The following is a 27,035-nucleotide window of genomic DNA, read 5'->3' on the forward strand; positions in this document are numbered from 1 at the left end:
CTATTGGGCAAGATGCTTTATCACTGAACAGAACTGCACTAAATTCTTTCAGGGGGAAAGGGAAACTGGTCAACCTCAATCAGCCACCTAATACAGTATTGAAAGCCCATCGAAAGAACCAGAAATTACACCAAAAAGGAGCTTCCTGTGGCTGTCAAAAGGGCCAATGGAGAAGGGAAAAACTTTTATGTTAAAACAAAAAACCTTATGTGTGTTCATGTGTGTGGTGTGTGTGTGTACATGTACATACAAATGTACATATGTACTTACTCATGGCCTGTTCATCATCCTAAGCTTCTGTACTCAAGGCCAGTGTTCTACCATTTGAGCCACAGCTTCACTTCCAGCTTTTTGGTAGTTAGTTGGAGATAAGAATATCACAGACTTTCTCCCTGTGCTTGCTTTGAATCTTGATCCTCTAATTTCAGCCTCCTAGGAAGCTAGGATTATAGGACTTTTTTTTTTTTTTTTGGCCAGTCATGGGGCTTGAACTCAGGGGCTGGGTATTGTCCCTTAGATTTTGTGCTCAAACTAGTGCTTTACCACTTTCTACCATGGTGAGTCACAGCTCCATTTCTGGTTTGGGGGTGGTTCACTGAAGATAAGAGTCTCATGGACTTTCCTGCCCAGGTTGGCTTTGAATCATAATCTTCAGATCTCAGCCTCCTAATTAGCTAGGATTATAGGTATGAGCCAACTGTTCCCTGCTATGTGTTCATTTTTTCAATTTGAACATATCTCTCCTGAGGGCAAGAAGGACAGAGCTCAGGGCCAGACTCCAGGGCCAGCATCTTATTTCCCTCCCTGGGTAGGGAACAAAATGAACCACCCCTTTCTATACAAACATCTTCAATAGATCGAAGTAGGAAGATTAATTTTATTTAATTAAAATAGATTAAAAACAGACTGTGTAAAAGCATTAGAATTCTCAATAATTTACTATTATTTACATTAGCAAATACCAGCCATTAGTAGACAAGGAGATGAGGACAGACCTTCCCCTGTGGCACAGCTGGGGCTATACGTTCCTCCCCCTTCCCTTCCTCTTTATCAGGGCAACTGTGTCGTTGAACTTTAGACCCTTGACTGTAGTGACAGCCATATACCCAGCACAAAAAGGCTGGCAAGGGCTAGCAGGCAGGGCAGGATTCCTTTCCTCTTGAGAAGACACTCTTCACCCTCTTGGGTCAAGTTTATGGTCCACTTGATTGTCAGTAATCTCCTCTCTCTAAAGCCAGAACTTCTACTTGTGCATGATCTTCTGTGAAGAACAGTCCTTTACACTATTCTAAAATCTAGTTTCCAGGGAGAAGATGACCAAAAAAAACTCGACAACAGAAACCACTCATTCTGGTTCCCAGGGACGCCCTGCACCCCTGAACATCCAGGTCTGTGTTGCTCAGAACCTGATGACTCGTCAAAACTTCCTCCTAAATGCTTTGTGCCGCTGACATATGAGGGAATGGTGGGGAGTCAGGGTGGCCAGGCCCCTTGACAAAGAACAATGTGCTCCCTAAGGAGGCGGTGACAGCAAGAAAAGGCAGTGACAGCCCTTGGAGCATGTGCTCTGTGGCACACTAAGTGGGACAGGGGGTCCCAGGGGAGAGGCAGGATGGTGGTACAAGTGCAGAGATGACCCCTTGGCTGTATGGACTTCCACTGTTGAACCTGCCATCAGCCTGTAGCCACTAGGAGCTTCTGCAGGGCCAATTGCAGGACACGGGGCCTCACTGGGGGTGGTGACAAAACCCCTGGGTGGGCCAAGACCTTTCACCATTGGGGCCACCCAGTGGACAGCATTAGGACATGCAGTCATAGGCTGAGGCCGGGAAGGCCCCATGGAGAGGATCAGTCCAAAATGTCCGTCTCAAAGGGGACCAGATGGTAATAGGACAAGTTGGTGACATAAGCCTCAGGGTCATCACCATCTTCCATCTCTGAGGTGAACTCGCTGCCATTTTCAAACCTGAAAGAGAAGACAGAAATGAAGGCCAGCTCACTAGACCCAGGCTGAGGAGAAAGAAAGGGCAGAGGTGGTCTTGGTTGGATGCTGAGAAATCAAGGCTCTGTGGGAGGCTGATGGAGGCCCTGGACAGTCTTGCTGCAGATGGGCGCGAGCAAGAAGAACCATAAATGCAAATGAACTGGGCGAAATGTACAGACCGGCAGAGTGACTGGTTGCTTATATATGGTTGCTTAACTATAGTGAGCGAGGCATCCCTTCATTTATGGGGTGATCACTTTGCTTTTTTTGCTTAGTGCCAAGCACTGTGTTAGCTTGGGGACCGGCAGGGGACAAGGCAGGAGGGGCTGGGCTCAGGGTTCAAGGAGGGACAGGAAGCTCAGGGAGACCCTGGAGGAAGGGTCCTTCAGGTCAAGAAGCCTGTGTTGGGTGGGTGGAGATCCAGTCTGTAAAAGGCAAGGACTACTGGAATGTGAGAAGCTCACATTGCGGGGGGGGGGGGGGGGGGGGGGGGAGCTGAGGGAAGCACAGGTAACCCAAAAGTAAATGGTAATCCCACCAGCCCAATGTAGATTCGGCCTCCTGAACTGGAAAATGATACTAGACATTTTTAAAATGTGTAACTGAGAAAGAAGTACATGAAGGAACTGCTAAGGTTGGAATGTGATTCCCCATGATGTTCCTGGTAAATCTTCAGTGCAGCAATGCTGAGAGGTGGAGCTCTTAGAGATGGTTTGGCCAGGAAGGCTTGGCCTGAGAATAGATCAAAGCCACTGGGACTGGGTTTGTTATTAAAGGAGTGCCCTCCCTCCCTCTCTCCCTCTTCTCTCTCTTTCCGCCTCCCTCTCTTATTCCCCTCTCTCCCTCTCCATTTGTCTTTCTCTCCTTTCTTAACTAAGCCTTTCTATCTCCCTCTGTTTCCCTTTCTCTCTCTTTGGCCAGATTGTAGATGCCCCCCTCTTCCTCCTCCTCCTCCACTTCTACCTCTTCCTTTTGTCTATCCCTCTCCCTCTTTTCTGGCCCCTTTTTCCTGGCACCATGCTAGGATGTAGCATGCAAGTCCTGACAGAAAGCCAGCACCATGTTATGAATTTGCTGACTTCCAGCACTGTGAGAAAGCCATTCATTCCTTCTTTAGATGGCTCGGGCTGTGGCAGCACACTGCTTGACCGAGAAGGATATTCTTCCCAAGAAGGTAGAAGATGCCACTCCTTGTGTGGCTGTCACCTTCCTAACCTAGAATCAGTGTCAATAAGGTAGGAGGAAGAGTTGGTAAGGCAGGGAAACTTCCGAGCCCACCAAACAAGCTATATCCATGGTTTAGTTCCCAGCACTTCAAGACACCACTGATCAGTGGAGAATTGTAGAAACGAATTCCATCTCTGAAGCCTGGAGTAATAAGGGAGTCTACAAGCTGTCCAGACAGCATGGACCTAGGCTTCTGATATGGCCACCCCAAACCCAATGCCACACTGATTGCAAGAGATCCTTGTACGACCTTCCTGGGACAAGGCCTACTGAGAGAAAACCCACCCTCCACATCCTCCTGAGAAAGAGCCATACATACAAACTGAAAAGGGGCACTGCTGGTGGGACCAGTTTCCCAGGTGTGGAAGGGAAACACAGCATGAACAATCCTGGAGACTCAGGCCACCTAATGTCCACTGAATCCTATCGATAGCTGCCCCAAGCATCTCAGCACATGACCCAGCCTCAACCTACTTTTGATCTTCATCTGAGGACCACTGAGTGATTGGGTCTAGTCCTGAGTCTTCCCGGCACAAGCCTATCCCCAGGGCACTCTGCAGCACACACTGCCTCCTCAGAGGCTTCTGAGCCAGACAGGATTTGCTCCTTATCTCAGTCTATCTCCTCAGCTCAGGTCCATCCGTGACAGAGCAGACAGCCCCCTTGGAGACAGGAGAAGCCAGGGGAGGTCAGCGAACTTCCTGCACTCACACAACCAGTAAGACTGGACTTGGCCTTGACACTAAACATAAGCAAAAGGGATGGATGACTTCCCCTCATCTGCCTAGGGGACACGATGCTCCAGTAATTCACCAGGAAGCTGACAGGCAGAAGCAGAACATGAAGGTAGGTGTGCCCACTAGCATCCAGGTGCCAGGCTTTCTAGACTGTGTTACAGTTAGAAATTAAACTGTCAGAGGTGGAAGGATAAAAGTGACAGTGTTGTCATTGGCTGTGCAGCCTTCAGTAGTAGCATGTTTATCTCCCTTACAGAACAGGGTTGATGATCAGACTCTATCCCAAGCCACTGATTACCCATGAAGCCAGTTTAGCACACTTCCCTGTCCCAGGGGACTGACCCCTTTAAATGTAGAGGGATGTAGTCTTCTAGCCCTGGGCCTGAAGATGGTGTCACATACCTCAGGGAAGCACAAACTGGTCCCTGGAGCTTTGACCCTCACAGTAAGCCTAAGTATCTCCACAGGTCAGTGAATCATTGGCCTCTAGTAAAGGCTACTTTTAAAAATAAAAACCCAGATATTGGCACTGTGCTGTCAGTTACCTCTGGCCTTCCATCCATACTTCTTTTTATGCGGCAGCAAGCCTCAGCCTGGATCATCAGCCTGGTGTCCCCTTCTATCAAACCATTTCGAGATCAGTGTACTTACAAATGCCCTGTGGAATCGTCACCCAGGTGCTGGTCTTGCCCATTAGGTATGCTGTGGTCAATAACTATCGTTTCTGTGTTTGCCAAACAAAATCCATTGGACCTCATGATTTCTGAAAACCAAAGCAAGAAGGGTCAGAATTTGAGGTTGAGAAGTTTAGGGTTTACACCAGATTTTCCTACTCCTCTTCCCTCAATGCCTATTGTCCATCTTGCTTTCCTTCATTGCACACCAGAGAAGGGTTCAGCTAGGGGCAGAGGAGCCTCTCCCTGAGGAGAGAAGTGCTGAGCACCCCAATACCCGTCGCCACTGGTTTAAAGCAGGATCTAGACAGAGAGGGGACTGAGTGAGTCTGTGTTTGTAGATCTATGGCACAGCAGCAAGCATCACCATGCAGATCCCCTTTCTAAGGTTTAGCCTGTGGCGAAGACAGAGATGGCAACCTCCACAAACCCAGGTTGTCCTGGGTGTCAAATGAGACCAAGGTACAGTTCACATCAAAGGAGAAATTTCACTTAATTTTACATAGACAATGACTTTTCTCCCACAATAAGCACAGATATAGTAGAACCTTGATGTGTATAAGAGACAGTGACTGAGGAGAACTCGCAAATGCTCAGGATACATGAAGGGGCTGCAGGAGCTTGACTCATGTTCCCGTAACATGACCCAACTTCCACTAAAGATGCACTACTTGCCCCCCAAACCCACAAAACTCATTTTCACGTTATCATCCTGATTAAGCACATAACTTTTCCAGTAATCTAAGCAGTTGTTTTTTTTTAATGCCAGTACTGTCACCTGAACTGAGGGCTTGAGCATGGTCTTTTACCTTTTTCACTCAAGATTGATGCTCTAGGGCTGGGAAGGTGGCTCAGTGGTAGAGCACCTGCCTTGCATGCATGAGGCCCTGGGTTCGATTCCTCAGCACCACATAAGCAGGAAAAAAAAAAGCCAGAAGTGGCGCTGTGGCTCAAGTGGTAGAGTGCTAGCCTTGAGCTGAAGAGGTGAGGGACAGCGCCCAGGCCCTACGACCAGACCCCCCCACCCCCCCTCAAAAAAATTGATGCTCTACCTACCACTTGAGAGCCACAGCTCCACTTCTGTCTTTTTGTTGATTAACTAGAGATAAGAATCTCACCAACTTTCCTGCCTGAACTGGGCTGATGACAATCCTCAGATCTCAGCCTCATGAGTAGCTAGGACTGCAGGCATGAGCCACGGACACCGGGCTGGAAAGTACTACAGTAAGTCTTAACAAGATAGATGCAGATCCCCGTGCTCTCATTGTAAATGGTATGGCTGCATGGAGCCATGCTCCATTTTTTAAATATCAATCCTGCCCCAAATCTGCCTGTCTGAGGAAGCTCATAAAATCTCTAAGCAGCCTCCACACAGCTACTTGACAGCCCTCGCCTTTTTCTCCCACCCCCTTGTCAAAGGAATTTGACAGGGGAAGCCTAGAAGTTCAAACACATGTCACTGCTGAGAATCATTTCAGAACCAAAAAATTATGAAGTTATCTTGCATGCCTGATCTTTCTTCCATGTGAACTTTGGAGTTCTAGAACATGGAATCTTTACTCAGCTCTCCAAAACAGACTGGCAAAAATCCTCTCTCAACTGTCTGGAACAAAAAGCCTTATGCACATCAATGTTGCTTCACTGCTTGCAAGAGCAGCCAGGCTGTGAAAGCCACTAAGGGGTGCTGGTACTTTGGTGCCTCAAAGCCTTAATGCAGGCCTGATAGAACTTGCTAGAATAGTGTTTCATGAAAGATGGTTCCCAAGAAGCTCCATATCCTCTTTCATTCTCTATGAGCTCTAAGTTTGTAACAATCCTTTGAGTAGTGTGTGTGTGTGTGTGTGTGTGTGTGTGTGTGTGTGTGTGTGTGTGTGTGTGTGTGTGTGTGTGTGTGTGTGTGTGTGTACCATGTGAATCACAGCTCCACTTCCAGACTTTTTCTGGTTAATTGGAGTTAAGAGTCTTCTGGGCTATTTTCCCTGGGCTTAGTTCTCAGGTCACAGCCTTCTGTATGGCTAGGATTACAGGTGTGAGCTACTGGCACCTTTGGAATATATATTCCAAACTCTGGCTTGGAGAAGGATATACAAAGCCCCATGTTTAAGCCCTCGTGCAGGAAAAAGAAATGTCCAAGGAAAAGTTGAACAAATGATAGGTCATATAAAATTTACCAAGAGGAAATAGCATTTAGCTCTAGCAGGTATAAGTTCAGGCCTTACTCTCCGAACAATCCAGAGTAGTGCCCTTTCTCCTCAGTATAGACAAAGGTCAGCTAGTGCTTGACCACAAGTCACCAGTTAGGTCAATTTTTATAGGAAGTGGCATGGACTGGGGTCTCTGCATGTTCGAGCAGAGGGTCTCACTGAGTTTTGAGGTCTCTGACTTGAATGGGGGTCCTTGTGGCAGTCCACTCTATGCAAGCATCAGCAATGCAGAACTCTGTAGTAACAAAGGCTAGGTGGGTAAAAGGGGCCACACAGTACACGAAGGTGACAGCTTTGAGCTTGGGGAGAGCTGGTTCAAACCCCGTTTGGTTACTACCTATGCCTGGGGAGCAGATTACTTCTTGTTTGGTTCCTTCTTCTGTAAATGTGAATGATGGTATCCAGCCTCCAGGACCTAGCCACAGGTTAAATGAGATGATATCTATAAAGAAAACACTAAGGGCTCAAACAAATAGTAATTATGGCCATCTCTATAGGGCATGTCTTCCAATAGATTATGATATGTAGGGGAAAAAAAAACAAACAAAAACCCTGATGGGCTAGGAGCCAGTGGCTGATGCCTGTAATCCTAGCTACTCACACTAGCCTAGATGAAAAGCCCATGAGACTCATCTCCATTAACCATCAAGAAGCTGGAAGTGGAGGTGTTGCTCAAGAGTGCGAGTCTTGTATGGAATGCAAGTGAGTGAGGTCCTGAGTTAAGCCTCAGTACCCACTCCCCAAAAAATGCAAACTGAAGAAGCGTGTCTATAATCCTTGCTACTCAGGAGGCTGAAACCTGAGTGGAAAAGTCCATAAAACATCATCTTACAAAATGCTATACTAGATGCACAGCTCAGTTGGTAATAACACCAACCATGAGGAAAGATGAACAAAAGCTCAAAACTCTGAGTTCAATCTCTGGTATTGGTGCATGCACACACAGGAAAGCTATGATTGAAGAAAAATGGCAGCAGCTAAAATCTATCTTCATACATATTCAAAAAGTGAATTTCCTGAATGTCAATTTAGTATCCACAACAAAACCACCAGCCACTTCAATAACATAGCTACTTGACCCCCAAAACAGTTCAGTTTTCAAGGTCTTTTCTTCTTCTTTGCAGAGCTAGTGGAATCCAGGTCTCACTATGCTATGTAAATTGCTCTACCACTGTATCATATCCTAATCCCTCGAGCTACTGTTTTAGCATTTTTTTGTGCCAGTCCTGGGGCTTGAACTTGGGGCCTTGGCACTGTCCCCGATCTTTGCTTCAAGACTAGTGCTCTACTACTTGAGCCACAGCACCATTTTTGGCCTTTTCTGAGTTTATTGGAGATAAGAGTCTCACAGAATTTCCTGCCTGGGCAGGCTTCAAACCGCCATCCTCAGATCTCAACTTCCTGAGTAGCTAGCCATCCTCAGATCTCAACTTCCTGAGTAGCTAGGATTACAGGTGTGAGCTAACAAACCTTGGCTATTTTTTTAAACTTTTTATTCTGAGCTGACTTTGGAGTTCTCACATACCCCTCAGCAGCTTTTCCTAGTACTGATACTTCAGAGCAACTGTAGCCCACTGGCTAAGTCCAGGACATTAACTTGGGCATCATACTTTTTAAAAAGTAAAGCCCTTGCCACTGCAGTGTTACGGGTTTCCACCAATGCTCCCTTTTTCTGTTCCAGATCCAAGCCTGGCACCCCCCCCCCCCCGGGCTGCCCTGAGTTGCCCAGCCTTGACCTGCTGTGGCCCTCGTGGTCCCTCACTTTCCCTGCCTTCCGGTCATGGTGATGGTGCCCTTGTTTGGCACAGAGGACTGCCTTATGCAGCACCTGGTCAAGCTGGGCTCCCAAGTGATCAGGTGTACAACTTTCCTAGAGATCCCACAGAACGAGGATGTGTCTGCTGAGTAATACCAGAGCTTGTGTGTGCCCATGCATGTGCATAGTCCATAGGTCCTATTACAGGTGATGCCAGCCTAAGTAGCTGAGTGAGGCTGCCAGATGTTCCCAAAGTAAGATTACTCTTTTTACCTTTGTAGTTAATGGATAATAGGGAGCTGGTGGCCTTGAGATTGTGTAAACCTGTTTTCTCCTTGGGTTTTCAAAACCCATCTGAGTACCTGTCTCACCCAGTGGATCTTTTCTAAATAACCACTACTACGCATGTGGTCCCAGTGGTGATTTTTCTGTTTTGTAGCTGCAGCTACGCCCCCTATGCCACCACACCATGACTTCTTCTATTCCTTTCTTTCTGCAGGCTGTGAGTCTCAGCCATACAAGTATTCCTAGCATGCAATTCCTCCTTTGCAAATCCTCTGAAAGAACAGAACCTAAAGCAACTCTTTTTGATTAATTGGCTAAGTGGACCATCCCTGTGTAGTAGAAATTAATGCTGAGATGGCACACATGCCAGATTAATGAAAACTGATACTATTTTTTTTTAATTTCCAGGCCTCAACCCTTGACTGACTAGATCTTGTGGCTGCAATCCATCAGCTCAATTAGACAGAGGAAGGGCAAGCTCCATGCTCCCGTTATGCTTCATATGGCCACATTGCAGAACACTGTGCTTTCTTAGATTTGAGAAGCATATCCCTCAGCATGAGGCAAAGCATGCTTAAGATTGAGTGGTTCTCTTTGCTGCAGTCCCAGATGGGCAGGTCACACAGTTCTCAGCATGGCTAGTACCTAATGCCATCTAGTGGAGAACTGGCCACTAAGCAGTCTCAATATTCCACAAAGACAAAGTTGTATTCAGAGCCTGATGCTTCCTCAACCATGATCCTACACAGAGGCTTAGAGCCCTACCCAAGGCACCATCTCCCCCAAATGCCACATTAGCCATAGAAGGTATTAGTGGGGGAGGAGGGTGGGCATGGGCCTCAGCAATGAACAGTAGAAGATGATCTTATAAAGCTATAGCATAAGCCAGACTCTAGCAGTGTCCAGCAGAGAAAGTACAGGATCTGGAATGTAAGAAACTGGACCATGAGTTAGACCTTGATACACCCTGGTGACAAAGGGGAGCACTGAGCTTTATCCCAGGGGAAGATAGGAGAGAAGTAAGTCTCAGGAGCTGGCTGAAGCCTGGTATCCACATTCAGTGTGTTCTAGAGAAAGGGAAAGGCCATGTGAACCAGTTTTTGGAAGGCCAACCCTCTCCGGCCCCCAAGCTGAGGCAAAAACACAACTATGGGGCCATGAGGCCAAATGAGATCATTGTCTCAGGAATGTGGGTGCTTTCTGGAATGAATGCTTAGAAAGCATGGAGAGGCTGTCTCTCTTTTCTCCCAGCCACATCTTGCCCAGGGCAGCGGGGACATTGCTGGCCAGCTACACACTCCTGTAATCTGGCTCCCATGGGGAAGCCCTTGCTCACACTGCAAGGAGGGCTGAGAAGCCAAGATGGGACAGCTCAAGAGGAAGCAAAACAGTGGCCAGGCTACTTCACTCTAGGAAGAACAGTAACTCTGTTGGCCCCAAGCCTTGGCACAGAAACTGCTGGCTGCAGCCTGCTTGTTAGAAAGAATTTTGTGTTGATCTTAAATTGCCTGATGGCCATACCAGTCCCTGCCCAACCCCCTTCCCACAGGGGCCTACTACAACCCAAGGGGTGCCATCCGCTTCCTCCCAAACCCTACTCCCCATTTCTTCCCTCTCCTCTCCTCAACCCTGCACATGAAGGATAAGACCATGGCCTTGTAGACCCGGACCCTGCAACCAAATCATGCATGGAGGCTGGGAGGAGGTTTCTGTACAGTGGGGCCCAAAACCTGCCCTGAGTTCTTGCAAAAAGTCCCAAAGAACACACTTAAACCTCCCCAAGACCCTTGCAATGTGGGGCTCTACATTTACCACTTTAAATTTCATCTTGTTCCTTTCAGTCTTTCAGGACAGACATGGTCACTGATCCATCCATGTCCCAGTTGAAAACAGGAGGGGGAGATGTAGGAGGGGAACATTTGGGAGGTATTTCTGTAGACAGCTCCATACATCTGGTTGTCCCCTCAAGTCAGGGGCTTCCAGGTCATCCCAAAGCCACGGCCTCATTCCTCTGAGACTCAAAGGAGGCCCCTGAGACTCTTACCTCCAATTAATCACCAGAAAGTCAGAAATGGAGATGTGGCTCAACTGCTGAAGCACAAGCCTTGAGTGCAAAAGCCAAATGAGAATGTGATGTCTTGAGTTCAAGCTCCAGTAGCGGTGTGTGCATGTGTACACATACGCTTGAGAGCATGCACGCACACACATGCACACACAGAGTGACTTGCTAATGTCACTATTTCTTAAGTGAGTTCCAATTTATGCAAAAAAGAAAATCTTTGAAAGTAGGAAAGGTGTAGATTACAGGTTCACAGGTAGCAAATACTCTGCTGAGTAAAATTCAAGCAACAATATCTCACACACTGTTTTCAAAAAGCTGATCAATTGTCTTTCTGGATCCCTGGCTGTGCCCATCCAGAGGCCAAATCAGAAAATAGCCAACATAGTACATCCTCACCCCAACCCCATCCTACACTCTAGCTCTTACCTGATATTTTGACAGGACTTTGGAAGCTGGGTTGAATTTTATGTACATTATCATTTTTTAACACCTGATCCAGAGGAGATCTTTCAAAGAAGGTGAGCACAACTTCTGACCTAGAATACTGGGAAGAAACACAGTAATGAGAAACACAATGAAAAGCTCCCGCCAGTTGGCCATACTGTTCCTACACCAGGCAAGCTGTTCTGAGGCTCCATGGCTGCCCAAGTAAGTACTAAGGGAACAATCAAACCAGCCTCTCCAGGTAGCTAAAATGCAAAGCCAGGGGGACAGGATGCCTCCATGAAAATAATGGTCATGTTTGTGGTTCACACACATATCCTTTCTTTGTATATTTTGTGCCAGTACTGAAACTTGAACTCGGCCTGAGTGATGTCCCTTATATTTTTCTGCTCAAGGCTGATACCCTACCGTTTTCTGGCTTTTGAGTGGTTAATTAAAGAGTCTCATAATCTTTCCTGCCTAGGATGTCTTTGAGCGCTGATCCTTATATCTTAGCCTCCTGAGTAGCTAGGATTACAGGCACGAGCCTCATACCTGGCCATCTCCCTTTCTGATAGTAAACTGAGATCCCTGTTTGCCTGACAGAGGAGTAAGAAATGTAAAAGATCTAATGGCTTCTCATGTCCACATCATGACAGAGGGGAGAAAAAGGACAGATAGAGAGACAGAGACAGACAGAGACAGACAGACAAGAGAGATGGGGGGGAGAGAGAAAGAGACGAGAGAGGGAGAGAGAGAGAGGGGGGGGAAGAAAGAGGGGGGGAGGGAGAGAAGCATAGATCCTACAAGTCACTTGAGGAGCCAGGTATCCTAAGTGAGGTACAGCAAGCAGGCCAGTTATGGGGAGGGTGGACACCTTTTTGATTTGGAAGATGGCAGGTGGATCCCCTCCCGCTCCTCCTCCAACCTGGACCCATTGTTCTTACCTTGCAGGGCATGCTGATGATTGTCTTAAGCAGCTTCTCCACCTCATTGAGCCTCGTCTCTATGTCATGAGCATCCTTTATGGCTACCAGCCCTACAAGACAGACAGAAATGTCCTGGTCAGAGTGTAATCGCTGACTCAGGGACGTGGGGAGTGCCGACTGTAGTTCCAGGACTCCCAATCCCTGGCTAGGATGTGAGGCTAAGAAATGGGGCCGAGGCTGGTCATCACATCACTTGGCAGCTGCAGGTTCTCTGGCTCTGGGCACCTGTAGGATTCAAGTCTGGCCCCGGTAGAAGTTCTGATGGTAAAGATAAGACCCCTTGGGAGCTGCAGATAGAGTTCAGTGGTAGAGTGCTTGCATGGCCAAATATTTGTGAGGCCTGTGAGTTCCAGCTCCAATGCCCGAAAAAGAAAAATCAGACTTCCTTGACTCTTACGTTTGACAACCCTTGATTACTACAGGGGTACCATGTTTCCATTTAATGGGATATCTCTAAAGCAGAATGTAAATTATTGATTTATAAAAGCCAATTAGATACAGCAATAGAAAAGATCATTCAGGTTAAAATATAGTATATGCATGTATTGGATTACCATGGTGAAACCCCTTAGTATAATTAATATACAATAAAATGACAAAATGACAGGAGAGTAAAAAAGGCTCTGTCGGGGGATCAGGTATCAGTGGGAGGAGGAGGAAATATGCAAAGGGTGAATGAAGGTGAATATCTTTAAGTACTTTATATGCATATATGGAAATAGAACAACAAAACCAGATGAATTGTTTTGAGAAGTGAGGAGGGAGTTAAAGGAGAATGATAGCTAGGCACCAGTGGCTAATGCCTGTAATCCTAGCTACTCAGCAGACTGAGATCTAAGGATCTCAGATCTGGTTCAAAGTCAGCCTGGCAAACAAATCCATGACACTCTTATCTCCAATTAACCAGCAAAAAGCCAGAAGTGGAAGTATGGCTTAAGTGGTAGGATGCCAGCCTTGAGCAAAAAGTGAAACAAGAGTGTGAGGCCCTTCATATCTAAAATATACTTAGAGCTCAAAAAATTAAAACCCCTCAAACTCTCAAAGAAACAACTACCCAATTAATAAATTGAGTAAAGACTTAAAGAGAGACTTCTCAGAAGAAGTAAGAATGACCAATAGACACATGAAAAAATGTTCAACATCTCTAGCCATAAAATAAATGCGAATCAAAACAACATTGAGAGTCCACCTCACCCCAGTTAGAATGGCCATTATCAAGAAAACTAACAATAATAGATGCTGGTGGGGAAGTGGCCATAAGGGATTGCTACTACAATATTGGTAGGAATGTAAACTTGTTCAGCCACTCTGAAAAGCAGTATGGAGGTTCCTCAAAAGACTAAACATAGAGCTTCCCTATGACCCAGCCATTCCATTCCTAGGCATTTATCAAATAGACCACAAACAAGGTCATACTAAAGCTACCAGCACAACCAGGTTCGCTGCAGCATTGTTTACCACAGTCTAGATATGGAATCAAACCAGATGCCTCTCTATGGATGAATAGATCAGGAAAATGTTACTTATATAACATACATAAATCTACAAGACACTGGATGGTAAGAGACAAAAACAAATAGTTTGGCATGATAAATAATACATGACTCTAGACAGTGAGACCAAAGGAGAGGATCACAAAGGCTCAATAGCTATTTGCATATACTCATTTAAATGATATTTATCAATGAGCTCCAAGAAATGGAAACAATAGGTTTTTCTTGTTGATTTGCTTCTCCCCCACCTTTGTAACTGTTTTTTATTTCTGTACCTTCTGTCTTATATGTTATTTTATCTGTTTGGTGGAGGGTAAAAGGGAACACAAAAATGGTGAGACAAGGGGTGAACAAAAGCAGCAGTGATACTAGACACTATGTTGAAAATGAACTATGCAATTAGGGGAGAAGGGAGTCAGGAGGAAAAAACTGGGAGAAAAGGAAAAGGTGACACTCACTATTCATTATCTATTTATTTTTTGGGTCAGGTCGTGGGGCCCGAACTCTGGGCCTGGACGCTGTTCCTCAGCTCTTCAGCTCAAGGCTAGCGCTCTACCACTTGAGCCACAGCACCACTTCCGGCTTTTTTCTTGTTGCATATGTGGTGCTGAGGAATCGAATCCAGGGCCTCACCTTCCCAGCCCTCATTATTGATTTATGTAGCTGTAATTCCTCTGTACATTACCTTTACAAAAACAATTTTTTAAAGAGTGTAAGGCCCAGAGTTCAAGCTCTAATACTAGCACACGTGTGTGCATGCGTGCTTGCATACACACCCACACACGCATGTGCACACATGCCTACAATGCACCATGCACACGCACACACATGCACAGATTGGGGAGGGGTAAGATCGACAAGGTATATACATTGTAAGCATGTATGGAAAGATCACAGTGAATGTCCCCAGTACAGTAGTAATGTATTCTAATCATCATTTTTAATTAAATAATTTTTAGAAAGAAAGAAATGGTCCAAGTCCAAAAGGCAGAGTAGGACATGTGTTACTGATTAAAGTACACAGCAGGATGAGGACATCAACCCTGAGGTCACCTTCCATAGTGAGATGTGGAAAGATCAGGAGCTTCATTAATTGAGCAGGATATACACTAAGCCAGCCAGTGGGTGCCTGAAACCAGGGCCAGGGCTGATCCCACTCCAGGTGTTTTTCCACGTAGGCTCAGTGTGTGTCACATGCTGTGGCTACAACTTCTGCAAGTTGGGGGGAACAGAAACTTAGTGTGGAGTTCTTTACAACTTGCAGATGGGAGAGTCCTTACTGCAGATCCTCAAGACCTTGACAAATACTTTTATTTCCTTGTTGATACCTTTTACTTTTTCCCTTAAACAAAGCAATTATGGCTTCTTTTGGACATATCTGAATCACGAGCATCCCTATGCTTTGGGAACATTACTAAATAAAACAAGGATGCTCGGGCATAAGTACCATGATAGCATGTCAGTGGATCTTACTGCCAACTACTAAGTGACTAACAGGCAGGTAGGCTATACAGAATGAAAACACCTGATAAAGGATTCACTGCATAGGAGACAACGACTAAGATAGATCAAAACTCCACCATGCTACTTCAAATGGCATGCCACTTAAAACATGTGAATTGTTTATATTTCTAGAATTTTCCTTCAAACAGTTTCAGACCATTATTGGCCTTGGGTGACTGAAGGAACAAGAAGCAAAAGCAAAGGTAAGGGAAGACCACTGTAATAAGCCTGTTCTAAAAGTCCTGCTCCAGACCTCATATCAAGTTTCCTCAACCCAATGAACGATTTATATTTCTGCTGAGCCAATGCCATGAATCCAAAATGAGAATGGTGGTTAGGGCAGGTGAAGTCTTGCTTCAGATGTCCTGGAGAGGGGCATTCTGGGTCCAATCCACCAACATCTATCTAGGGCCAGAGCTCAGCCTGGAGCCCTCATGCTCCACCCACATGGTAACTGCAGAAAGAGTGACACAGGGAAGCGCTCTGCATTGCCAGACCACAAAGCCAATGTAAAATGAGCCCATATTAAGACTAATTATGTAAATGCAGTGTTTGGAAAGGAAAAAGTCAGGTCTTTGCCTGGGAGAAAACCGAAGTGGGCAGCATTCATGACTTTTCAAGAAATGGGCATCTGTACTTACTCAGTCACTGGAAGCCCTCAATGGCTATTAAGCTAAGCAGTATTTTATTGTTATAATATTATAGCTCAAGGCTATATGTGGGAGACTTGGGATGCTTTTCTATCTCTCCACAAGCAGTACAAATGTATGGCTTCCCAGTAGAGTTTCTATCCACCAGATTTCTAGAGATGGAAATTAAGTAATCCAAGTGTGACTTTGTGTGACTCCAAGTGTTACCACCGTTGTGAGCTACAGTCGAACCGCACAAGCCTAGAACCCAGAGCTATAATCAATCACTGAAAGTCCTCCAGACATCTTGTTTTGGTTTTGGTTTTCAAACAGTGAAAAGAGATAAAACTGATTTCTTAAACCACCTGACTGAAATTAAGAGGCCAGGCACATAGGCAGATTTCTTTTTCTTTTTTTCTTTTTTTTTTTTGTCATGGGGCTTGAACTCTGGGCCTGGGCATTGTCCCTGCGCTCTTCAGTTCAAGACAAGCACTCTACTGCTTGAGCCACAGTGCCACTTCCAGTTTTCTAGTGGTTTATTGGAGTCCAACATACTTTCCTGCCCAGGCTAGCTTTGAATTGTGATCCTCAGATCTCATCCTCCTGAGTAGCTAGGATTACAGGCGTGAGCCATGGGCACCTGGCGGAAGATGTCTTAAAAAAAAAATCTGACTACAGAGCATGAGGACTCTTCATGATGTAGTTAAGGCCAGACACTGAACTGGGTCCTCTACTTCTTAAAACAGGTGGTCAGCAGACCCTTCACCAAGCCTACCTGGTACACAGATGTCCCTGCTTATACATGGAGATGTCTGATCCTGCCCAATCCACCCTCAGTCCCCAAAGAGGCAACCATTTGACTGGCCCACTGGAAAGCCTGCAGCTGTGTCCACACCCACATACACCCAGCCCTCACCTGCACTGTCAAGAGAGGAAGAGACTGTACCACCCTCTACACCACCCTACATATTGGTATAATAAAAGAAAAACAGGAGAAACCAGAGAGCAAGAGTCTATGGATGGCCCTGCCCCATGCCCTGAATTTTTGGCCCTTACCATCCTGTTATTGTTTATCTGAAATGTAAATTGAAATAGGTATCCTGAATTTTACTTGTAAAATCTTGTACAGAATTTTAAATATTTATGCAATTTATACACATACATTATAGTATAGTATCATATTGTATCATATCATATATATAGTCATGGGCTATATAAGGACATCTTGGTCAACAATGTTGCTATGACAGAAGGCTCCAAAAGAGTCTATCTGCAACATCATAGCTCAGTTTGTGTAAATACATTGGATAATGTTCCCACAACAAAACCCCCTGCCCTTTAGCAAAGGTTGTGTGTGTGTGTGTGTGTGTGTGTGTGTGTGTGTGTGTGTAAGTGCTGTTCTCTGGGGAGAACAGCTTTGGAGAAAGTCTGCAGTGGAAAAGACAACCAACTCCAACTCCAGGGTCTAGTGTTCTTGATTGGCTTTTTTTGCTTGGGGCTGGTGCTTTATCAGTTGAGCCACAGTTTCATTTCCAGTTTGTGTGTGTGTGTGTGTGTGTGTGTGTGTGTGTGTGTGTGTGTGTGTGTGTGTGTGTGTGTGAGAAAATAACGTACAGAGAGAGGGGTTACGATTACAAGGGCAAGAGCAAGATAACGAGTACATTTCTTATCAAGCATTGTTGTCTCCTCCTTTGTTTCCCCTTCCCATTACTCCCCCACCCCCTTACCCAATCCTCCCCCCCACCAAAGTTATAAAGTTCGTTTTTAGATAATGACTTGTACATCTCATTAATGCTCTCTTGAATTTCTCTGCCTAGATTGTGTTTGAACCATGATCCTCCTATCTCAGCCTCCTGAGTAGCTAGGATTACAGGCCTGAGACACTGGCATCCAGCTTTGGAAAGTTGTTCTTAAAGAGAAGACAATTCTATAACTCATCCCAAGAGAGCTTCTTTATTTAAACACTAGCAAAATTATTCTACCTTCCAACTTTTACGACAACTAGGATGCTAGTTTTTAAATCCATCAAATTACTGATGTATTAGTTTCACTTTCATGCTCTGAAAGTACAAATTCCCAGGAAGATTATCCTCTTGTATATTCCAAGTGTGTGGCATATTTACAATTTCTCCATTGTACATAAAGTATTGTTTACTAAACTCAAAGTATTGCAGGATATTATAATTCTTGCTGGGCTTCCTGGTTATACCTTTGTTTTTCCTGGTTGGGTTTATAACCTCCAAGGCCAACACTTCTATATTCTGCTTTAGACCCATGTTTTAGGGTGGCCAGATTTCACAAAAAAATACAGGACACCTCAATCTAAATTACAGACAAACAATGAATAACACAACAATAAGGACCACAGTACTAAAAACTTGCTGTTTGTTTGATGTTAGAAGTTAACTGCACAACCTGTATTTCATCTTTTGTCACTCATTTTCCAGGATAAAGTAGAGATAGGCATGAATGGTCCATCACGACTTTAGACATAGCACAGGATCTTGGGTGGGATGGCGGAGCCCCATGGTCCAGGCTTCAGCCCACCTTCCCAGCCCTGCCATTTCTCTACAGCCTCTAGCAATGACAAGAAAATGGCCCCACTGGTCAACACAACCCCAGGACAGCCCAGACCTGCCTCTGTGAGGCTTTAGCCCAAGGAGAGAGCCAATCAGGGCAATATGCGCTTTTCCTCGGGACTCATTCAGCTCTTAATGGCTTGCACAGTCAGTGTTCCCTAATTTCACCTGCTTAGTGTAAGCAACAAATTTAAACCTTATTTTTGAAAATGTGCTTAGCTGTGGTGTTTTATAGTCCAAATACTGCTAATGACAAGAAAATTCTATGAGATGGTCTAACATCATTTTAATGAAGGGATATAAATAAATATTGAAGTTGGACATGAAAAGGAAATCAACTTCCTCTTGATTATCAATCTGCTGTTCTGAGAAGAGCCAGCAGGGGACAGGAGAACCCTGTTGAAGCTGCAGAATTCGGTTCACTGACAATTGCCATATGAAGGGATGTCCACCATCTACATCTAAGGAAGTTGGCACAGAAGATTCCAGAAATTTTTCTAACTTTTGATAAAACATAATCACTAGAAAACTCCAAACCTTTAAAAATTCACTGCAGCCAATTTGTGATATGAATTTTACCTAGGTTTGCTCAAATAATTGAGAATTTGAAACACACATGTACATATACATATGCCATTTTATATAAATTTTGGTAGGCAAATTGCACATAGAATTAGGGGGTAAATATCTGCCTGGAACAGGCCTTAAAAATTGAGAACACAGGGTGGGGGGAAGTGTAGTTGTGGAGGTAGGAGGGAAGGGATGGTAGGGGAAAAACAAAGGAGGAGGAAAACAATGCTTGGTAAGAAATATACTCATTACCTTGCTCATGTAACTTTAACCCTTCTGTACAGTATTTTCACAATAAAAAAACTTATTTAAAAACTTGAGAACATAAAATGTGTTTTGGACAGTTTCAGGATTAGCTGTTTTGTGCAATTACAAACAACTGGTTTATTTCTGGCCTCGAAAATGAGCAACAATCTAACCACAAGAGCAAGTAGGAACAAACACAGAAATCTTAGAAAGGAGGACCTCTCCTTCTGACAATCATCACCCCAGGATTCCCCTGGAGGACCTCTCCTTCTGACAATCATCACCCCAGGATTCCCCTGCGGAGGGACTCTGGGTCACACTCCTGATCCTTGGATTCTGGAAATAAAGAGAGTGTGCCCAAAACACATGCTCTCAGAGGGCCCAGGCTTTACTCACACACAATAGGAAGCCCTGGGGGACTTTCTGTCAAGGCAGCTTCCAAATGGGGTCAAGTAACAAACTATATTGAAATTATTTCTTTTCCATTTAACAAATGTGCCCATTAACCCACCCTGCTTGAACACAAGTGCTTTACTTGGGGGTAAGTGCCAATGTGGCCACTTTGTGTGCTTAAAGGACCCAGTGAACCACTTAGAGGTAGAGCATACTTCTTACACATATGTAAGGCCCAGGGTCTCATTCTGAATAGCAAAAGTAAATAGGAAGGAAGGAAGGAAGGAAGGAAAGGAGGGAGGGAGGGAGGGAGGGAGGGAGGGAGGGAGGGAAGGAGGGAAGGAGGGAAGGAGGGAAGGAGGAAAGGAAAGAAAGATGAAAGAAGAAAACAAGTACCAACAACTGACAGTGATCTGCCCTTCTGCCTTTTGTCTCAGCCAGCAGCTGCCTAGGGCCTATACCCCTTAATTTTGTTATCTATCGAGAGGACATTGTAACTGATGCCTTCAAGGAGACTGTACCGGGTGCATTTTCCATTGCATCATTAGCTCGCTACTGAGCTCCAGAGATGCCAACTGACCATGTCCTTAGTATTGGATCAGTCTTAGTGCACTTTGACACTGGGTTGGGGGGGGGGGGGTGTGACTTAGTGGTGGTATTGGGATTTGAACTCAGGACCTTGCACCTGCTAGACAGGTATCCTACTACTTGACCCATGCCCCCCAGCTTTAGTTATTTTTCAGACAGAGTCTCTTGTAGTTGAGATCACAAGTATACATCACAAACACTTGCTCTTATGTTAGCTGGTCATAATGCAGAAACCTCTTTTGCCTCTGGGACAGTGTTTGCCAAACCAGATGGTAGCAAAATATCAGCCCAAACCTGTTGCTAAGAGAAAAGTTTATCCATATCTGTAGGGGACAGCCCAAGGTTATCCAAGAGAGGAAGAAAAAAAGTTTTTCCTCCTTTGAAATTTGATGGGAATCACCTTGACCTAGAAGCAAGCTGCTAAAGCATCTATGTAAGTTTCTATCTGGCTCTTTCTGCAAGTCTGCAGGAACTTGGATGTCACTAGGGGGTGAGGGGTCTAGGATAATATAATACTAACATCTGTTTGCATGAAATCAGGGAATCAGAAACCAAATACATCCAAAAGAACATTTGTGGAGAGAGAATAGGGATCAGGAAATCAGAGCTGAACCAGAGCAGAAGGAAGATGAGGAGCAGGCTGCCTTGAGATTTCATGTGAAGGTAGTATGGATGGTGACAGGCCTTGGGATCAGATCCCTAGTTTGCCTACAGCTGGGAACGTGGTGGGCACATTACCCCTCCTTATACCCACTTGCTTCTCCATCACAGGCATCTCCAGTTCAAGAGACAACTACTGGCACAGCTGGATGACAGTCACAGTGATAAAGGTGAGCAGCCAGGTGTGTGAGCACCACATGCAGGCTCACATCTTAGGCGGTTCACATCACAGACCTTACTTGGAGAAAAACACTCTAAGTCAAGCTCCAGAGCCACCTTATTCCCACACAACTCCTCCTGAAGCTGTCCTATTTTCAGGTGTGGCAATCCCGTATCTTGGGATCATCCTGAACCTCTCCCCCACACCTGCCCTCTAGTCCATCAGTGTTTTCCAGTCCTCTCCCTTCCACACCAACCAATGTCCCAGTACCTCTCATCTGTTACTCTACCCCCCCCTTTTTCTGTTTTGATCTTTCTCAGTACTGGAGAGAAGTTCAACTTGGATGTGATCAATCCTTGCTCAGAGCTTTTTGTGACAAAAGCTGCCTTGGAATAGGAGCCCAGGGTGCACCTGCCTGGCCTATCCTCTCCACTCCAGCCACAGTGGCCTCTTCACTACACAAACCCAGTGCAACACATCAGCCTCAAGGCCTTTGCACTGGTTAGAGGCTGTTCCACAGGTATCAACTTCTTGCTCCCTTCTTTCCCTCAAGTATCCACTCAAGTCATTTGTCAGTGAGATCATCTCTGACTGTCCTGTTTAAAAGCTAAACTCTTCCCCTATACCTAGTATCACAGTCTCTTTTCTTGGTTTACTTACATATTTTTCTTCTGAATGTTTATCACTAATATATTTTTATCATGGTTTATCTTTTTATTTTTTATCTCTTCTAACCAGAATAAATATAGTCTTTTTCAGTCTGTTCACTTCATTGTCCCCAGCATCTGCCAACATGCCTTGGGCACATGACAGGCATGGAGCAGATATGTGACAGGCCGAGTGAAAGCAAAACCAAGATACTGACTGTACAGTTGCCAAGAATCAAAGATCACCTGACAACTTAGAAATAAGATCTGTGTGTGGTATATATACACAATGGAATTCTATGCCTCCATCAGAAAGAATGACATTTCCCCATTTGTTAGGAAATGGAAAGGCTTGGAAAAAATTATATTAAGTGAAGTAAGCCAGGCCCAAAGAAACATAGGTCCCATGGTTTCCCTTATTTGCAATATCTAGTATAGGTATTAGTCAAGCGGAAAAAGTCAAATAATGTGATGTTAGGAAAACGAAACCTCAAATATGTATTTTAATGTTTTTGTTTCTTTCATGCATGTGTTTCTAACGCATTTATAATATTATCTCTTTGTTGCTTTGTATGTCCCTCCCCCACAGTGTAACCCCCGCTTTCACTATATTTGATGTCAGTATAACATGTGGAGGAGATGGGGACAAACAAGTCGTTTAAGGATTCAGGTGGACCTGTTGCAACAATGAGAAGTACAAAATGTCATGTCAAAACCAGCTTTACAATGTCGGGGGGGGGGGGGGGGGAGGGGGGGTATGATTGGGTGGGAGGGAGGGGGGAGGCTGGGAAGGGAGGTGAAGGGTAAACAAAGGAGGCGGCTGCAATGCTTGGTAAGAAATGTATGCATTATCCTGCCCATGTAATTGTAACCCCTCTGTACAGTATGTTCTCAAATAAAATAAAATTAAATTAAAAAAAAAAAAAAAAAAAAAAAAAAAGAAATAAGATCTGTGGCAGCAGGGTGACCAGGCCAGCTCAGACGTCACAGATCTCAAACAGGTGATACTGGGGGGAAAAAAGATTGGGTCAATAGACAAATTCTGCATCCTGTTTGAGCCTTAAAGCTCAAAGCTTTCCTAGCTGGAAGAGGTGTAAATAAGAGACCTCAGCCATTGTCTGGGCAGGAAACCCTGAGCTTCATTAGGTATTGAGTACAAGGGACTGCATTAAGAGTACAAAAAAGCAAGAGGGGAAATACTTTAGCAAGCTAGGGATAATTTTCCCAGGAAACAATCAGCTCCATACCCTAGAGTTAAGGACAAGAAAGAAAGAGGTGAGCCTATGAGATAGATCCAGGCAGAAAGCTACCAGGCCTGATGCCAGGTTAAGGTCTGAGGAGAGACCAAGTTTCCAAGAAAAAAAGATACAGGACAGATGCAATACAAGTCCTGTGGCCAGTTTTGCCCCCAGCTTTGCCCTGCCAAGCAGAATGGGTAGGAAGATAAGCTGGAAAGCACAATGCCTGTAGACTTCAATTTAAATACTCTTGCTATATGTCACCAGGACATATATGAAGCCCATGGACAGTCACCAAGCATAACACTACAGTGTGTGTGCAGAGACAGAAAAGACTAGTTCTATGCCAATAGTAAGCATCTCTCCCATGGCAGTACTTGAAGGACCAAGACAAAAGGGTTCAGCATGGCTTTTGTGGCATGATGATTCAGAAATGTAAAGTTGGGCCTAGGCTAGCAGGCATGATGCACAACCAGAACCTAACAAGAGTACCAATCTGACATTAGCAGAAACTTTGGACCTAGTCAGACACTGATTTCCTCATGACACTTTTTAATGAAACCAGAGAGCACAAATTTAAGTCAGCTCAGAAATTTCAGTAAGGGGGGTGGGGGGGGAGGCTGGGAAGGGATGTGAAGGGTAAACAAAGGAGGAGGCTGCAATGCTTGATAAGAAATGTATGCATTATCCTGCCCATGTAATTGTAACCCCTCTGTACAGTGTGTTCACAAAAAAAAAATTAAATTAAAAAAAGGAAAAAAAAAAGAAATTTCAGTAAGTACACATGGGAAATCTGAATTGAGAGAAACTGGTGCTGTCAAGACAACACAACATCTGGTTGCTTTTTGTGTTTATATTTTGCAAATTCAGATGATCTTTTTATGCAAATAATATATCTGCATGGAAATAAAGTAGCACCTGCTTTTGTATTACCATGAGATATATTCTGTAGCCAATAATTTTTCTAAATTAGAAGAATCAGAGTTTCCAGGCAATGATAGCTCATATCTATAATCCTAGCTACTTAGACTGTTGAGATCTGAGTATCTCAGTCTGAAGCCAGCCCAGGTAGACAATCTGAGACTCTTACCTCCAATTAACTAGCAAAAAGCTAATAGTAGAGTTATGACTCAAATGGTAGAGCACCAGCTTTAAGTGAAAAAGTCAATTGATAGTTCAAGCCCCAGTACCAGCCCAAAAATAAAGTGTGGGGGGGGGGGGGCGGGGGGGGGGGGGGGGAGGATCAGTGAAAGAATGACTTCACGGGCATTATGCAACAAAGCTTGGCTGGTTCTATGAAGAGTAGACCCACCTGTAAGCAGAAACCCAAGATCCAGCATGGAGACAGAGCTTGGGGTCTCCCTCTGGTCTCCCCAGTCCCTCTTGATCCCCTCCATGGAAAGCTAGATCAGACTTTCAAGAGGCCTCCACCAGACAGGACTCACCAGCACCCAACACAATGGTTCTAACAGGTGCATAACAGGCTGTCAGAAAGTCTTATAAGCCCTGGGTCCTCACCCTATCCACCCTGGACAGCCCATCAGCATGTCTACTCCATCTCATTTGTGTTCTCCTCTAGGGACTTGAAGGCAACTCTCATTATACCCCTTCTTTTTCTCTATACTAGTTACCCACTAAATATTTTCTTCCTATACATTTTACTCTTTGGAGACTTGTGTCCATGGACCCCCCCCCCCCATCCCAGAACTGACCCCAGCCCAATGTGCATGAGTGCAGAAGAGAGAGTCTGGTGTACGTGGCAAGGCAAAGTCCTCCCCTCCCCTCTGAGACCACACCTGGACCAGAGCCCTGCCTGGAAGCAGCTGATGCTGACAGGATGAACAAATGGCTTTGCCCTCTCCCACATATCCTAAGCTTTACAAAAACACAAGTAACAGAAACTTGTATCAGAGGGGAAGAGCCAGATTCCAAGTGTGTGCTTGAGGTCACAGCTGACCTGGGACACCTGGCCGGAGTGCCGCTCAGAAGTCCAGTCAGTTCATAACTCGCTTCACGAAGAAAAGACTGCTGAATACACTGTCCCTCCCTAACTAATGCTTTCCTGATTTGGGCATTCAATCGTTCCACTGCGAAAAAAGTAGCAAACAGCAAATCCGGAGAGCACTGGCGCTGGAAGCGATCCTTGATGAGTACTTGGAGAACAGCTACCACCGGAGACCCTGGGAGGCAGACCCTCAGGCCCTCACACCCACCGGCTCGGGAACCTTCCCAAAAGATGCCTGGGCCACAGGATGTGTCATGAGAACCGAGCTAATTATCCATCCACGTAATTCATCCGAGGGGCGAGGCCTACCGCCAGGGGGAAAGCTGACCAAGAACAGAGAAGCAGGCAGCCATCCACCCTAGTACTGATCCTCAGTCACCTGGGGTAGGAGAGAGGAGGGAGCCCTCCCAGCCCCCGCTGTCCTCCTCCCCCCGCCCCCACCCCGTCTCAACTCCAATCCCGCTTACTTTTTCTCCCTGCCCCCTCCCGGGCAGTGTGGAAATGGGGAAGGCGCCACAGTTTCTGAAAACATGTCTCCGCCAACCAGGAGCAGTCACCAGGGCAGGGAGGAGGTGGCCGCAGCTAATCAAACCCAAATGCGGCCCATGTCAGGGGTGGGGAGCCCGGGTTGTCCGCCGCAGCCGCGGGCGGGGCGGCCCCCTCGGGGGAGGGGCGGAAGCGCCGCTGCGTGGCACCCAGCCTGGTCAGCCGTCGCGGGGCCCCTCCCGGGCGGAGGGCTCAGGGACAGTCGCCATAACCCACGCAACCCCAATTCCGACCCTCGGGAACTCTGGCCAAACGTTCCCCAAGCCCCCTCCGGCCGCAAACTGGTCCTCCGAGGGGGGCCGGCGGAGGGTGGGGTGCAGCCGGCGCTCCAGACCCGGGACTGGGCTGAGTACGGGACGGCCCCCAAGTGTCCCTTGGCGACGATGGGGGCGCGCGTCCTCCTTCGCCACCCGTGAGTGGATCGGAGCCTCCTGTCCGGTTAACACCACCGCCTGGGGGACGCCTGGTCTAAGTGTCCCGGGACCCGTGCGGAGCCGGAGCGACAAGACTCAGTCTAAGTGAATTCTTTTCCGTCTACTCCAAGGCACTTAGAAGCCACAGGGCACCGCCCCCCCCCCCGCGCCCCCGCACCTTGTCGCAGCGGCGCGCGCGCCAGCTCCGGCCGGTCCTCGGGGAAGGCGTCGCGGAGCCGCTTGCACAGGCGGTTCAGGTCCGAGAAGCTGCGGTGCAGGTAGAGCACGCTGCGGTCCGACCACTCGGTGCGGATCTCGAAGAACTCCTCCTCGTCGCCGCGCCGGCTGACGATGAGCCTGCGGATGCCGTTCACCCAGCAGCCGCGCACGAACATGTTCACCAGCGACGTGCCCTCAAACACCGCCGAGGCCATGCCGCGGGCCGGGCATGCCCCCGCCGCCCGGGCGCCCGCGGCCCCGGGTCTCCGTCCGGCCGCCCGCCGGCAGGAGGCGCGCCGGCGCCGGAGGAGGGGGGCGGACGGCCGCGAGGGTCCGTCCGGAGTCGGCGTCGGCTCAGGACCCGCGCGGTGCGGGGCTGGGATCGTACGCGTGCGTGCGTCTCTGGCAGGGATGGACCGGGGCCTGTCCCGGACGGGGTCTGTCCAGTCCTGTCCCGGCCTCGGCGCGCGCTGCCGGGAGTCTGCGCGCGCGGCCGGCGCTCCGGGCGGCACTGCGATTAGTGGTAGGGCCCAGCCGGCCGGCGGCTTTATAAGGTACTTCCCATCGCGGGCGGCGACGTCGAGGCCGGGCCGCGTCCGCCTCCTTCCCGCCTCCCGCCCCGCACCCCTGCGCCGCGGTCCCGTTCGCTCGCCCCCGCCCTCGTCCAGGGCCTCCGGGCCGCGCTCAGCCGCTCCCCTTGCGGCCCCCAGGCGGCAAGGGGGTGACGGGCCGCGAAGCCGTGAAGGGAAGGCGGGGCGGGCGGCCCTGCGCCCCGGGCTCGCGCCCGGGGGACACTTTTTTCTCT

General features: G+C 46.8%; 1 protein-coding gene across 1 annotated transcript; it reads right to left on the minus strand.

Moving 5' to 3' along the window:
* Positions 1 to 848: 848 nt before the first annotated feature.
* Positions 849 to 26,834, minus strand: Pxdc1 (PX domain containing 1). The gene is made up of 5 exons (XM_042680363.1): positions 26,190 to 26,834; positions 12,300 to 12,391; positions 11,356 to 11,473; positions 4,600 to 4,711; positions 849 to 1,966 (listed from the first exon to the last, which is right to left on the minus strand). Exons 1-5 carry the CDS (start codon positions 26,443 to 26,445, stop codon positions 1,849 to 1,851), a joined length of 696 nt encoding a protein of 231 aa, XP_042536297.1. The 5' UTR covers positions 26,446 to 26,834; the 3' UTR covers positions 849 to 1,848.
* Between the last annotated feature and the right edge of the window lie 201 nt (positions 26,835 to 27,035).

The sequence above is a fragment of the Dipodomys spectabilis genome, unplaced genomic scaffold, assembly GCF_019054845.1.
Source record: "Dipodomys spectabilis isolate Male_0828 unplaced genomic scaffold, ASM1905484v1 ptg000059l, whole genome shotgun sequence".
NCBI lineage: Eukaryota > Metazoa > Chordata > Mammalia > Rodentia > Heteromyidae > Dipodomys > Dipodomys spectabilis.